The sequence below is a fragment of the Ruditapes philippinarum genome, unplaced genomic scaffold (genome assembly GCF_026571515.1).
Source record: "Ruditapes philippinarum isolate M1 unplaced genomic scaffold, ASM2657151v2 ctg274_1_1_1_1, whole genome shotgun sequence".
Lineage (NCBI taxonomy): Eukaryota > Metazoa > Mollusca > Bivalvia > Venerida > Veneridae > Ruditapes > Ruditapes philippinarum.
Genome location: NW_026862201.1, coordinates 57,014 through 73,697, shown reverse-complemented (window position 1 = coordinate 73,697; position 16,684 = coordinate 57,014). Strand labels below are relative to the sequence as shown.

The window sequence follows — 16,684 nt, the reverse complement described above, 5'->3', positions numbered from 1 at the left end:
TCAAAATTTAAAAAAAAATGAGTAACCGCCAATATAGAGCCTAACACTGCACGGATGGGCAAGCTGATTTAACTGTTATAAGTGACAAAGGCTATTTAAATCACTTGGGGTTCGAGCAGGTTAAATCTTATCTAAAATATAATAATCTTAGCTCGAATGTGAAACTAGATCTTAGAACTTAAATTATAATCTCTTTTGAGTGCGCTCCATAGAAACACCTTAATATCATTGTCATCTTCGCCACATTCCGAATTTTATATTTATCTAAAAAGCGTTTGGTCGACATGATCATTTAACACTTCTGGTCATACCGACGCTTATTAGATCTATATAAAACACGAAAATTGGCAGGGTGTGCGATATTTTGATGTATTTGATAGTCATGACGTGTATATAAATGATATAATAATATGGACCTGAACCGATAAAAGTCAAACTACTGAAATAAAAAAATGAAAATGCACCACTTTTAAATTTCAGTTTTCAAAATTTGTTCTCAAGTCTTAAAAATATGCTTATGGCAAACCCCTTTTTCGACTTTTCGGATGTAATTTAAATAACCAAGTAAATATAAATGTTTGAATATCGTTATGGTGTAAATATTTTAACTGATATCCAATATAAGTCTTAAGTGGAAATTTTAATTCTTTATTTTGTATATTATCATTATATTAAAAACATAAAGATAAAAACGTAACACGTAACACCTATAGATAAATGTAAAAGAACAATAATCTGATTAAATACAGAATGATGTAATAAACCTCTGCTTAAGCAGAATGGAATGTGTAGTTTTAAATCACTGAAATAGTTCTATATACAAGAAGGCTTCCTGAGTGAGGTATTCAATATCTTCACGCCGCCGGGCCCCTAACTTCACGCCGCTAGGCAGCTGAGTTCACGCTGATGAACCGCCAACTTTACGGCGCCATACCGCCAACTTCATGCCGCTATGCAGCCAACTTCACGCCGCTAAATCGCTAACTTTACGACGCTAGGCAGCTAAGTTCACAGATCTAAATATTCAAGTAGTGAAAGCAATACACTGATTCTGAATAATAAATATCTTTGAGTACAATATTAACACTGGCCAAATTAATATGAAAAAATCGACATATTGTTATTTGACACCATATTGCCTCAGTACTGCCAAAAGGACCGTAATAGTTTTTCCAATATTTTTTCCCGAGTTATTTATTACATTATAAAAAAGGTATACTTTCAAATACATGTACATGTATCTATGAGAATACATATAGTGATAATTTCTGTAAGGAGTTGTGATATCAAAGCTTTTGGAATGATAATTAAAACAACATTGTGAGGAATTTACAGTCCTGTGTTTCCGGGTATATTTAACAAAATTCGCTTCAATTTCAATACTTCCGAATCAATCCCTTTCACGACATGGCTGCACTCGTCAGTTTTTAGAAAATCAATGAGTTTCACATCAGATTTTGCATCGTGTCTATCTTTTTGTAAACTTTCAGGAAGTTCCTTCAAAGTCACGCATGCGCAGTTTGTGATTATATTACCACAGTCGGATATATTCCGTTTTTGGTGATTTGTGAAAGAATCAGCTTTGAGACATTTATAGCATCGTCTATTATTACACGTGTTACATTTAACGTTATTGAAACACGTGCACGTGTCATTCCTAGGGTAACTCGCTTTCAAACAATCCGCATTATCTGAAATTTTATCATGTAGACTGTTCGAGTTATCAAACATAATGAGTAAAGAGGCTGCTTGGAATGTCAATCTATTATTTTGACCTAAAACTAACAGCAACTCGTCTAACTTGTTAACGATTCTATGAATCACATCCGTACGGAGCCGTCTACCATCGTGAAAAAAGTTCCCAATTTCCTCAATCACTTGCTCTGTGTTAAAATAACGTGTTGTATCTTTGTGCAAAACGACGTAACTTCCGGTGCTCATGTCAAATTTCTGTAATGTACAAAACGAAAATGAGAATCGGTAAAAAGAACAACATTGATTCTGTTCCTGAAACAATTCGTGAATATTTGCTGCACAGTAAAAGTAATTGTTTAAAAAATCAATGTGGATGTCGTCTAACTTGTATTACCTCTATTTAACCCTTTGCCGGCTTGCTGGAACTTTTTTCTACCCATACGATCAATGCAGTACAAGATAAACCTACACTTCCGGTCTGATCATGGTCTTCACTGTTCGCAGTTAAGTCAGTACATAATTTGAAAAAGTTTCCTGAAATGATGGATGGTGTCGTCCAAATTGAAAAGAAGTCAAGTCCATTTTAAATATCTTACGTTAGTGTTAAACACTTGTGTTTAAACAATACATATCTCTTGAAGTTTGCTGCCAACGAATAAAATCTATGAAAGATATACCTGTTCATGGGTTCGAATCCCGCCAGAGACTTTGGTGTTTAGATGTTCGGAAGGTATCCATCTAGTTAACGTAAGATTGGTGGTTCTACTAAGGTGCCCGCTCGTGTCTGAAATAATGCACGGAGGGGCATCCTTAGTCTTGCTTCACCAGTTTACCTAGAAAGTCGGCACATGACATAAGCATTGTCGATGCGACTTGAAATTGAAAAAAAGTAACGTAAATTAAAATAGATCATAAAACTTACTTTGTAACCGTCTATACGGAATCTCAATTTCTGATTCTTCCCATCTGAAATACTTTCACTGCCGGTCATGGTGCTATCTACCATCGGACATTTACCCAGCTTGATATCAATGATGCTTGGGCAGTCATAGCCAAACAACAAGTTTTCCATCACTATAAATTCTAAAAATTGAGTTAAGGGTTATCGTGTCTGAAAAGGTAAATTGTCCGTAAAATTTTCAGTTTGCCTACCTAACTAGATAAATAGTGTAAACATGGATTATTCACTTGTTTCTCTGGCAAAATCTGTTTGTAGTTATAAATATCAAGATAACTTTCTAGTTCGCTTCTTTGACTAGCTAGTGCCGATGATATTTAAAAAAACCCGGGACGGTAATCATTTCGACAAGAGCTCAACTTGATTTACCTTGAAACAAAAGAAAACAGAAGGAAACACTTCTTTGTCCTAAAGTCTTCTACATAAAATCTAGAATTAGCTCGGTTTCCATGCAGTTGATATTTATAATCGACCAACAGATCAATGTTATTGCCGTCGCATTGGTCTTTATTGCCATTGCCTCGATAAAAATCACCATTGTTTAGGACAATATTGAATATTTGCGTCGCCTCGGTCAGTTTTGCCCTCGCCTCGGTCTATATTACCATCGTCTTGGACAATATTGCCGTCGCTTTGTCTGATATTGACATTGCCTTGGTCACTATTACCGTCGCCTCGGTAAAGATTCTATATTTTGACCAAATTCCAAAGCGCTAATAATAATGTCAAATATGTCTTTTATACTTGGCTATAGGAATTTCGGACTTAGACGCAGAAGGTGATAGCTAAAATATGTATTGTACATAATTCGTACATATGATATAAGGATACTTTTGGATTGTTTATCCTCCCATGTACCGGCAGCCCTGTTATATTTTTCTAAACACGTGTAACTCCATTCTTCCAGCTCCATACAAAATCTATAAAAAAAAGTATTTAAAAAAAGCACATTCAAAAATATACTTAATAACATTTTCATATGAAATATCATAAAGAAAACATTGATTTACTAAACAATAAACCTTTATGTAGAAACACAGTAAATATATACTTTTTTTTGGAAATTATAAATATACCATAGACAAGAAATACACAAACCGGCTGAACTTAGTCATTTTGCCCATTCTTGTAAACATTAATAAATTAATGTAGATAATTTGAACCGCGTCATGACAAAACCAACATAGTGCGATTGCGACCAGCATGGATCTAGACCAGCCTACGCTTCCGCGCAGTCTGATCAGGATCCATGCTGTTCACTTACAAACACTATAGCAAGTAGAGAAACTGATAGCGAACAGCATGGACCCTGATCAGACTGCGCGGATGCGCAGGCTGGTCTGGATCCATGCTGGTCGCAAACCCATTATGTTGATTTTTGTCGTGACGCGGCTCATTAAATCTTACCTCGAAGAGTTATCATCTTTCGTACAATATTTCTTGACGTCACTATCAGACACAGCAATGGCGTCACTTTTTGTCCATGCGTCTGTACGATCCCTTTGTAGTTCAAGACGCTTGCATTGGTCAACAATATTTCGTGGAATGTTAGATATAAACTGTCTGCGTCCATCCATCGTATACATTATCACATTTATTTCTCCTATGTCAGAAAATAAAACATACAAATTAATGGCACTTAAATAAGCACTTAAAGGTGTATTATATCCCAGAAACAAATATTTTTTTCCTCTTTTAGAAAGGGCAAACATGAGTTTTATAACGTTTAAAAAATGGTTTTAGAGTATGTTAGATTTAATCACCTGAAAGTAGCCATGAATATAGAATTACTGACGTGCATGCAAAATAAACTTAATTACAAAAAATGTACTTATTGCCAAAAATGCAACAAACGCAAAGGATGGTTCAGGTAAGTGGCGATGGGTAACTTTTTCTTAACTATAGCAAGATACCAAAAAAAAAAAGTTATCAAAGCAATTCTGTGGCATAATGGGGCTTTAACAGTACAGAACAGTAACATATATTTATGTTTATAAACATGAAGTAATATGATATTTACAACTCATAAATAAATGATTCAGTGATTGATGAAATAAATCAAATTAGAAAAAGCATTGACTATTAAAATCCTCAAATAACTGTCGGGCATTCTTTAAGATTTAAGTAGGTAAGTCAAATAACTTAAAAAGCATTTTTTCATAGTTTTTTTTGTCTTAATTTCTTTAAAGTTTCAAATTATCTTCTTTTTCAATTTGTATAACTTTGTCAAAATTGTAATAATTTTGCTTTCCTATAACGGCATTTGACAACCTCCAAATACAATTGTATATAAATTTACTGGTATTAATTATACATATCTATGTACTTTGATATTAAGCACGGTTTAAGATGAAACAGTGGCGTACCTACCGATACACCAATACGCACGACAGAGATTGGGAAAAAATAAAAAATGAAATCACTAATTTGGGCGTATATCGATCAACATATTCGTAGCTACTAATTAATACTATAGGTATGCTTAGAATGTTGCCTAATTCAAAAATTTTTACCAATTTTGATAATCAATCAATCAAAGGTTATGAGAGAAGGGATGCCATTTAAAAAGGGAATCATTCTATCGTTGTTTCAGTCTGGAATCCGAGTAATCAAACTTTTTAAGGAAGTATCATTTGAATTTAGTATCATTTATATATGTATAAAACATAAATAAAAATACAACGATAACAATGTATAGCCATATAAGACACGTCATGTCCCAATAATTTTATTTTCAAACAAGTTGGCGAGTCTTTTTAAACTGGTAACATAACTTTATGTGCTTTAAAAACTGTTAAGGGCAATAATTATTTTCTTTAACATTGACATAATACGCATTTCAAAATAGTTTGAGGGACCAAAATGATATTGTGATACTACATTTTAGCTGTGAATACAATAACTTATTATTACATTAAAACATTTTAAGCTGTTCTGTTTGTATTATCGTCATACAGGTCATTTTAAACGTTATTTTCCTTGATTATATCTCAAGTTAAGTTATGACGAAACTAAAGAAAATTTACAAAAAAAAAATTGTTTAAAAATGAAATAATGCCCATATTGATTACAATAGAGATACCAGGCTATGTTTTGTTTTTCTAATATGTAGTAAATAACTTTTTAAATATTTAAAACAGAGTGCCCGTTAGACTTCGTGCAATTTCTCTTACATTCAATACATGTACTTGATGTCATTTTCATAACTAAAGATAAAGACAAAACTAACTTCATTTTACAAATAGATTGTGTCTAATACATGCTAATATAGTAAAAACATCTCTTTGTTAAATTTTCAACACATTAAATTTTTCACCTTGGAGATGTTCCGGCCTGAAAAACAACATAAACTTTATGCCAAATTTCATCAATTGAATGACTGTCTCTAGAGTTTTGGAGGGCACTGTATAATTAGATAAGGATAATTAAATTAATAAGCAAATTAAATATATATTTACCTAGGTATTGCGGTGTAAAGGGCCTTAACTCCTGTGGCATGTTCTTGTAGAATAAAGATTCCCTCTGTCTATAATTTTTGCACACCGCAGACCTTGACACTTCAAGGACGTAGCTATGTCCGCCAACCATGTATCTGTAAGGCCGTAACTCCATCTCAACAAAATCTTCATTCATTGGTCCATCAATCACAGTTACGTCATCACCGGAGTCTGTCTCATCTTGACTCCAATAATTAGAATTGGTATTCTCCGAAGTCATCCGAATTTTAGCTGTCACCTGCTACCTTTAAGTTATATTTAGACTATCAAATATTTCAAATGTTGTTAGTGAAAAGAACGAGATTTTATGCACATATTCTACAATCATTTTGCAATATGTCTAAACACGTGCTGTACGTCCAAACGCTTATTAAGATAAAACCTTCCAATCTCGTTCATATGTGTGTATTATGTTGCGTATGATCTACTTAAGTTAGTGGTTGTTTAACTATAAAAGCAATAGATAATCACTAATCTGGGATTATTTAGAAAGGGGTCAAATTAAACCGTTACAACAATTGTCAAAACCGCGTATAATCCAGTAATCCAGTCATCAAAGCCGTTACGAATAAGAATGGTCATTGCACCTATTTTTTTTTTTTTTTTTTTTTTTTTTTTGCATTATGAGTTGAAAACTTCCCTACACGTTAAGGTCAAATATACACGTATAACGTAATGAAACGTTTTTGCGACATTGAGTTGAAAAATAATTTACGTCACACACACCTGTTCACCTGTTCATAATAGATTATACCGTAAACGGATGCTGGATAGTACTTTTTACTTGATGACCAAGAGGTGATTATCCATGATAATTTGACCAATATTGGCAAAACAAATGTGCCGAACGCCTGTGAGACATACACTAAAAGTAAATGAATATTTAACAAAGAAAAAAAAAACAACAACATAGAAACAACACCACCACAAACAGCAACGAAACATGTATCGTAATCATTGAACTTATACTTATGTTAGTATTTCTATGTGATCATGTTATACTTACAATTGTTTTCTTCCGTAGTCATCCTTATTTATTTATCCTGATACCACAATTATTGTAAATCAATAACTTATGTCAAAGTTATCTTACAGTTATTCTAAAGATAAAGTTAAAATGCAGTACACATTGAAAATGGTCAAATTTTCATGTTGATTTATCGGCGAATAGCCAAACACTTTATTTCTCACGCTCCCTGAAGCATAAATCGAAAGAAGAAAACAGATGTCATAAGCTGACAAAGATTTTGATAATATACATATAAACCAATCTTTACCTGAACAAATTAAAGTCAGTAATATATATACAAATATTTAAAATGTGTCATAATTTTAAAGTAAAAAAAGACGTTTCCCTCTCATCCCATCCGTTGCAACAGTAGCAGACGACAGATTACGTTTCACGCGCGAATTCACGCTTTTCCGATATTGTCTACACATTGAATGCTGTACGTTTAAAGTGCCATTTCACAAAAATACATTCTAATTATCATTAAAATTACTGAAACATTTACTATTTTATGCATAGATCGAAATATTATACTATATATACTGTCATATTTAGATATGGTTGAACACTTCCGGCTGATTTACTTTTATGACAGATACCGTCATTTCACGAGATAGTCAATATATTCCTAAAATACCTTCATTGAATGAGGCATAACGATACAACGTAACTTAAAAACAAATAATTAAACCTATTAAGTTATGTTTATTATTAAAACAATCAAATTGTATACTTTAAGATGTTTATTTCTATATGGTAATTGTTATATACCTTTACGAGGCTCTATATCCAATCCAACCGCATCCTCTCAATATTGGACGATTTTATCAATTCTTTACTTTTTTTTATTTATTTTTTTTTTACCGTAAAACCAATTTAAGTAAAGGATAATGTACATGTAGTATATTTGTCAATACACTGTACAACGTTCACTAACACATGTACTCGTATTTCGATACAATCGGAACATCCTCGGCTATAATCAATAATAACTTACGGAAAGGGCCGAAAAGTTGCGATTGATTTCGATACTTGATTAATTCTCATAAGTTGTCTCCCATTAAAAAATAATTGCCGTTTTAAAAAGCATTTTTTTTCTTCAGTTTTTTAGCACAAAACAATTTATTTTTTTATTTATTTATTTATTAGCTGATACATTCACCATTCTATGGTGATTAACAGTGATTTTTCTCTATAATTTCGTACAGCTAGCTATATTACTTATAAAGTCACTTACCTTTGATATACATGTATGTCGCTCATGTTCTTACACTGTACTACGAAGTGTCCGTCAAATTGGTTGATATTTATATCGACCTAAAACAGTGATTTCCGGGAAATCATAAAGAAATCTGAATGAACACATTATCATTCGCATATACATGTATACTAATAAGATTTCACATATGGATTATCTTTTTCGGAGAACGATTGTTAAATTGTGTATGATTTACATGAAGTGGTCGATACAATCAGATAAAATTGAAGATTATTTTCCGGTATATATTGAATTAAGTACAGTTGTAATTTACTTGTGTGTATTCAAATTAAGTGGAAACTCTACATTGTAAAAATAAAAACAATAGCATTGCAAAGTGTTTCTAAATAAGATGGAAATATAAGATATTTTTCCGTTATGATATATTTCACGCCTGTGATAGGCTAGCAGAGTGGCTATAAGTACAAGAATAATACGGAGAAGTCAATTAACCGAATAAGTTAAATTAAAAAAGGATGTGAACAAATTTCTAAACTTTATGCCTGTGCGCACGTGTCAGTGATGGAATAAACAGGAAATTTTACCAGTATGTTTCGCGGATATACTACAGTTACGTTTTAATCGCTCGGGCTCACGTGCTGGTATTTAACTAATCACGTGCACCTGACGTCTAACTATAATACATCCGGATATACTATCAAACACATTACTTGCAGAGATTCTCTTAGTTTTAAACAGCTTATTTCCCGCATATGTCGAAAAAATGTCATCAAAAATTGAATTGCAACATTTATTGGTTTATACGATTTCATGAAAAGAAACAAACAAACAACTACAACAACAATCAAACAAAAAAAACAAAACAAAACAAACTTAACATTTTATCAATTTTACCATAATTATTTTCAATGCATTCTTCTTCACAATCTACGAGACGCACGGAAGTTTCCACATGAAATTGCCCAAAATCGCGTTTTTCCATGTTTAGACATGGCCTAACATATAAATTTGAATATAAGTATTTATCAGTAGGATTAATTAATCAATTACCACATCAATCGAGACTTTTAGGCAAATGAGCATATTGTCAATAAAGAAAGTTTAAAAGTGACAATTATCTTTTTTGTAAAAAATAAAGTTGAAAACCTTCGAATTTCTTTAAAAAAAAAACAAACAAACAAACAACAACAACAGCAACAAAATCCAGCTATTTCCTCAATACTGATAATTGATTGAAGTCGGGTTTATGGTACGAAATAATTGTGTTTTACAAACCTTACGATAACTTCTGTATGAAATTTGTGTAAGATAACTGTGGATGGAATATTTACATACGCAATTGCATTAATCTCCCTTGATTAAAAAAACGCAACTACCACCTAAACTATTATTCTGAATGATTTATTTTTTGTAACATATTCCTTTAAACATCTGCTAATTTGTCATGAACTGCGCTGTTTGATATTCATTTGGAATATATTTGGAAATTTCCCGTTACATGATCAATGGTTTTGTCGGCAAGATATTTAACGGAAAAAAGGTTGATTTCGCTTCTTACTAATGCACTGCGTTGAGCCTTTTAATATCCATTTTTATTTATTTTTTAACTATTCATTTGAATTTTTCTTACTTTATTTATGTAGATTCAAAGGAAAATTCTTAATCCTTGTCTTATATAACGATAAATATTGTTGTTTCTGTTGTTGTTCTTTATATGTGAAATACAAATGACTTTTCGTGTTGAACTCGTTGTGGAAAATATTAACTGTTTTCTTCTGATAAAAAATGCTAATAAACTATACCGGTATCTAATTGACAAAATCCCACCAAAGAAACGTATTCCCAATTTTATTACACACGAATTAATATAAAACATTTAATTCAAAGATATGTTTTGGTTATAAACATATGTACCAAGCGCAACCATGTGATCTGAAATGACATCTGTTGTATTTGTATTGATGTAGGGTCAATTCTTTGCAATGCGTGGTATTAATAAATTTCTTAAAATACTGTCATAAACAAGATCATAATTATTATTATTGTTATGCTTAAAATCCAAATTTAGGCGTTTATACATGTATATGAGGCTCATTCCCAGACATAACTTTACGGTCATTTCCGACAAACTCCGGTTATCGGCGAGGTGTTCCGGCTACTGTATTCCATGAACATGGTCGATCTCATTACAATGCACAGGTGTTTATTAAAAAAAACAAAACAAAAAAACCTGTCAACTTTTATCTGCCTGTATTTGAACAAAGTACAAAATGTACTCTTCCACCTTTCTCATTTTGAAATTTTAAGCGTTATCATAGAGAGCCGGTGAGTGGTTTATGCAAGTCTAATGATGATATGTTCGGGGAGAAAGAGCAAAAGGGGACTTTTTCGTATTATCATGTCTCACTATCACGAAAACCGCAATGATACATCATATAAAACCACAAAGACACGACAGGTTAACCACAGACACAACATTGTGTATCATGCTTTCGTCATTTCTCATCTTCCCCATTACATTCATGTAATTATATAGATGTGTTTTTTTTCGTTTGCATTTTCAGCCTAATACACGTTTACAAAGAAACATTAACGCACACTTTTCATGTGACATAACATGGGAAGTTTGTTATTATTCCCTCTTTGAGCCACGTTGGTGAAGTCATCGAACATAATGACAATTCAAAAACTGTATGTAATGTGAGTGTATGCGCAGACTTGATGACTTCATGAACAACTACAATATCAAAATTTGTTTTTTCTTTTTCCTTGATATGAACGATATCACAAACCTGTTTTTCTTTCCCTTACTTGAACTAGCAGCGCTGTAGAATAGGCAAAAAAAGAAGTGCAATAAATATGTATCTTTTATATAAACAAAGCTGTTTCTTTGCTTGTGTCTGTTTCACAGACTTGACAAAACTGGGGTGAAACTATAAACAAGCACTGGAAAGTTGATAATAAGTTTTAATAAGTTTTCGTCATAAAATATATGTCAACAGTTTCAAATATATATACTTAGCCTTAACATTAATCAGATAAGACCCGTTGTCCAAGACATACAAATTGAAAAAAAGTTAATGAAATAAAAGAAACATCACTTCAACAAATATAACGTCACTTTACCAACAAAAGAAATGAAAGATGAAAGCTCAAATTATGGGGCAGTTAACTCTAAAATGACCATGACATTCTCATTTATTATACAATGTTTCTAGAAATTCTCTGCGCAAGTTTTTTTTCTCTCTAAAATGCAATACTCCCATAAATGTACTTCATTTACAATGAACGATAATAATAACAACAATAAGTAAATAACTTAATAATAGCTCTGTAATGACATTTAAGGCACTTAACACGCACGCACGCGCGCGTGTATATATATCTGGCACATCAGTTTTATATTTTAACCACAAAACAAAACAAAAACACTGTACATGTATAATCATCTATTTGAAAACTCTTTTATGAATATGAAAATTTATAGCTTTGATATTTTATGATAAGTTTCAATAATAATAACAATAATAATAATAATATGTATGCACGGACACTCTATGACTATCGTTGAATAAATAAAATAATATACATGTATATACTAAGGTGCTAAAGAAATTGAACACTTGGTTACTGGTAAATTTTGTAAATTGTATACTCATTTAAGCAAAATATTGGCGTATTTGATATAAACATTCGCAGAAATGCAATTGACTACACGATGGTGTAAATTCGATTGAAATTTGATTTTTATCACGGGGATGGAAGCAAAATAAAAGATGCAGAATTGTGTCTTCCGTAAATGCATATATACCTTTCGATAATTGAATTTTTGAATGGAACAGCATTTAAACCTAAGTGCATATGGCGTTACCTCTAATCAGTTCAGTCTAGACCACTTTTGTTGTTCCATAGATGTGATTATATATATATATTTTTTTTACTTATTTGACAGTCAGAAATAAGGATGCTTGTTTACTCATTTTTCCCATTGCACATTTCAGCGACTAATTAACATGGTTTCATAAACTATTTTAGAATATATGTAATTGCACAGTTTAGCATTTTAGAGCGAGGTTTCATAACACTATTCTAGAATGTAAAGAGCACATTATTTACGAATACTAGTATAATGTTATAATGTAGGTGAATAATTAACATGTATTATGCTTTAACTATATATATTGCAACATTGGCAGTGTTGTTTAGATAAACAAAATAATGATTTATCTATTCTTACAATTAACCCAACAATAATTTACTCTAACAATAAACATTATCAATTTTAAAATATATACAACTATTATGTAAATTAAACTGATTTTCAAGCTCTAAGTCCTACTTATAATAACAATTATGCCGAACACTTAAATAGTACACAGACATATTTGTTTAAATATTTTTTATATAACTTATTTTCAATAAAATTGTATTGTTTGTCCAGTCTTACCTAGAATGTCTCAGTAATCGAATACAACTGAATATTATAAGTAAGGTTTTATAAAGTTTAGCAATGTTTTGTGCATGCACCATTTGCTATTGGGAAAATATCCTTACATATTTCTTTCATACACGCATTTTGAAAGCGCTTTTTATAAGAAATTCAAACAATAATTTTTTTGGCAAATATATAATTTTCTGCACTTAAACGGAAATAAGATTTTAATTGAGCTGTACACTATTTAAAACAAGGATCTTCGATTCCCTTTCTATTTCTTTGTGACGTCATAAAATCACGTAAACCCTTAACCTACTGAATAAGATATGCCATATTTTTAATTTGGAATGTCAGTTAAAACATTCAGGAATTTCAATATCAGAATACAAAACTTGATCTCCCAAAAGTATCGAGCCAGATCAGATCTAGTCTGGAGTTCCTTCCCCTTATACTACGTTTCCGTAGTAGTAAATGTCAATCACAACGTTTCGGCCTTTTCCGTCAGTCTTAAGGGTTATTATGAATAATAGCCGAGGGTAAATGTAGGCAGGGAACCAGACTAGATCAGATCGCCCTCAGGTCCAGGCTGGCCTGACTTTATACTGGTGGCAAAGGCTAATTCATTTCGGTTCCTGAAGGTTAAAGGTTATAAAAGCCTATTCTATTTTCTATGACATATATAAATGCTTACTTATATTGCTACAATAAAAAAACACATACAATAAAACAGTAAAAAAACAAAATAAATGTAGAGTAAGACGTTTTTGAGACATATGAAAAATGGTAATTAGTTATCGCTTATGATTAGCTATAACAAATAGTAAACATTAAATTGTATTAAAAACTCCTTTAAAACCAAACTGTTTTACCAAAATTTAAAGATTATATTCAAAATAACTAAATATATAGAGAACAGATTTATGCCGATGCCTATAATAAAGGTTAAAAATATAAAATACAAAATCTTTCTTTTACAAATGAAACAAGAAAATAATTTCTTTTTTCTTTAACATTATCCATCAGGTATCAGGTCAGCCAGTAAACCTGGCTCGTGCCGTCTTACTATTCTGACAGTATATATTTCAAATTTTACATTAAAACTGCATGCCTCCAGATGCGCCAAAAATAATTCAAGAAAGTCAAACTTGAGAAAAATGTTCTAAGATTCAAAATTCAAGTAAAAATTTACATATTATGTGAGATCAATGACTGTTTTTGCGGTATTTACCACAATATTTCTACTGCTGACTAAGCGGTAGGGTTTTATTGCATACTCCTGCCTCTGTTTGGTTAATTTTAGTGGGTTATAAGTGCAGTTTGCAGTGTGCAAATGACTTCCTTTTTTCACTTCACAATATTTTACTTTTATATGCATTTGAAAATAAGCATTAATCTGGAGGCATGCTGCATTAAATGATGAATGATTTTTCTCCCATTTGAAAGATGTACACATCCATCTAAGATATTTCACGTGGCAAGGATTTCCGCTTTCTTCAAAACAAAACAGTTTTTGAGAGAAAAAAATACAACAACTCTAGTCTTAAACTCAGACCGATTCATTATCTTTTAGAATTTGGGCCAAAATTTCTTTTAACTTCATTAGACCATACACAATAGTGTCATCGGCAATATTTTCAACCCCGTCTTTACTGACCATGTTTTCAGTGACGTTGGCAAAGTCTATAACTCTGACATCTACCTTTGTCGTTTTCGTCTCCTTATCGAAACATTTCTCACAAAACGGTTTGTCATTGTTATCACTCTTTACTTGCGATGTATCAGAACAAGTTGCTATGGCGCTTGAAGTATCTAAATTACTCAAATCATGAACAATTTCGTCACTTAACTTTGTACTAGAATTTTCATTCTTGGTGTCCAAACTGAGGTCTTTACTGCACGATTTACAAGTTGAACACCTATTTGTTTTTCCATCATAGATTATTAGTAAGGAAGCTGAATTAAAGAAGATACGTTTCTGAGACATCAGGGCTGACTGCAGCGACTCTAATTTGCTAACAACTTGTCGGATGACGTCAACCCGTAATTCAACACCGTTATGGAAGAATTGCATCAACTCCTTAATGGCACCTTCGGGATCGAGAGCACGTCCAAAATATTTGTCATGGAATGTGTAAACATTAATCTTCGGTTTGTAAACCTAATAAAAATAAAAAAAACATTATATTTAAGTAATAACAAAAAATAAATACAATTTAGCACAGATTATAAATAATCAAATAAGATCAAATACAATCTTAATGAAGTCAAATCTTCAATAACGCTAAGCTAAATGTAAATCATAAGAAGATATAAACTTGTAAGGTCGCATTTTATTTAAAATTTAGAATTAAACACTTAGTACTGTACAAATGAAAATATTAACAGTGCACTGTGAACGGTCCTTGGCCCCGCACTAACCGAAGACACTAAATGCTGGTCCATGGCGCCACACTTAACGCTCTCATCCATGTTTTGGAGACAAACTCCACTGTAGCAATTTGTCCTTAACATAACATTCTAACACGGTTCACACTATGCCACTATCAAACAGATATGGCCATCTAGTGCATTATAAAGACATATTGAATGAGTGAAATTTAATACTAAAATCATTGATCCAATTCAATAAAATAATATTATGCGAGTGTCCAACAACACGTTTTTATCAATTCTCTTTTCTATTATCATTTAAGAATGAAAATAGATTTTTTTGCATTATAGTATAACAATTCAATGTTTATCGTTCAAATGCTTTGTAATAAATCGGTCTTCGTGATCTTAATTATTCTTGCGCATTTGAACTCCAACCGTGTATTATTCTACAACCATGCATTCAAAATTGATATAAATTTCCTTAATAACTAATTCGTGTAAATGCAGGGAAAAGTCCTAATCTGCTTTTAAAGAATGAGTTGATTTTTTGCTTCCGATTGAGACGACTGATTGAGTTCCATGTAATAACAAATCAAAACTTACATAATGTGACAAACCTGTTTTTTTTTTCAACAAACTGCACACAAATAGAAATAAGATAAAACCCAAATGAGCCGCGCCATGACAAAACCAGTGCGTCTGATAGCGAAGAGCAAGGATCCTGATCAGACTGTACGGTTGCGCAGGCTGGTCTGGATCCATGCTGGTCGCAAACGCACTATGTTGGTTTTGTCATGTCGCGGCTAAAATATCATTAAAATTTCGAGACTGTGTTGATCGCGGGATTTTAAATATTTTTGTCCAAGGTTGATCGCATCATGTCAAAATAGAGAAAAATAAATAGTAACGTGCTTTAAAGACTGACCTATATCTGTAGGTATTTTCCTGTCACAATTTTGCTTACCTGACTTCCGCATAAACGGAAACCGAGTGTTGCAGACGTTGACAGCGCGTACCGGTCTTCAAGCAACTTCCGTTTCTCTTCAGTCTCATCGTCAGGCCCATACTTGCGCACGCCCATTTTCAGGTCCATTAGACATGGACGCTCATAATCGCAGACCAAATTCTCCAATATTATAAATTCTTCATATGATTAAGGAATAATAAATTTTCTACACGTTGTAACTAGCTAATCAAAGAGTATAAAACTATATCTAATGAAATGGTTTGTATAAAACTTATAAACTGTAAATCATTTTGCTTTCAAAACCTTTAGGTTGATTCTTAAAAGAGTTGCCGCAAAAAGTGAAACAGTCAATATAATTAGCCTGTTTCATTTCAAACAAAGAGAAAATATATTTCTTCTCATCTTACCTTTATAAAATACTGGCATTCTGGATAGTAAATTGTCAATTTCAGGGAAGCAAAGATGAAAATATAAGCCATAAGAAATTTAGAATAAGCTATTGGATTGTATTGGTGATCAAAATCTATCAAA

General features: G+C 32.0%; 2 protein-coding genes across 8 annotated transcripts in view; both read right to left on the bottom strand.

The window, feature by feature from the left end:
• Window positions 1-632: 632 nt before the first annotated feature.
• Window positions 633-8,559, bottom strand: LOC132718261 (inositol hexakisphosphate kinase 2-like). Of its 3 annotated transcripts, none has more exons than XM_060701913.1 (6): window positions 8,397-8,559; window positions 6,112-6,395; window positions 4,061-4,256; window positions 3,485-3,573; window positions 2,618-2,778; window positions 633-1,950 (listed from the first exon to the last, which is right to left on the bottom strand). In XM_060701913.1, exons 2-6 carry the CDS (start codon window positions 6,368-6,370, stop codon window positions 1,330-1,332), a joined length of 1,326 nt encoding a protein of 441 aa, XP_060557896.1. In that variant the 5' UTR covers window positions 6,371-6,395; window positions 8,397-8,559; the 3' UTR covers window positions 633-1,329. The 3 variants fall into 3 exon arrangements, with proteins under 3 accessions (XP_060557896.1, XP_060557899.1, XP_060557895.1); XM_060701916.1 differs by lacking the exon at window positions 8,397-8,559 and adding an exon at window positions 7,931-8,338; XM_060701912.1 differs by lacking the exon at window positions 8,397-8,559 and adding an exon at window positions 7,157-7,898.
• Window positions 8,560-11,327: 2,768 nt separating this feature from the next.
• LOC132718259 (inositol hexakisphosphate kinase 2-like) overlaps window positions 11,328-16,684 on the bottom strand; it is a 59,653-nt gene continuing 54,296 nt past the window's right edge. For all 5 annotated transcript variants that reach the window (XM_060701909.1, XM_060701911.1, XM_060701910.1 and 2 more), the window contains exons 5-6: window positions 16,151-16,329; window positions 11,328-14,971 (exon numbers count right to left, since the gene is read on the bottom strand). In XM_060701909.1, the coding sequence (XP_060557892.1) occupies window positions 14,360-14,971; window positions 16,151-16,329 (791 nt within the window). In that variant the 3' untranslated portion in view covers window positions 11,328-14,359. The remainder of the gene's footprint in view (window positions 14,972-16,150; window positions 16,330-16,684) is intronic.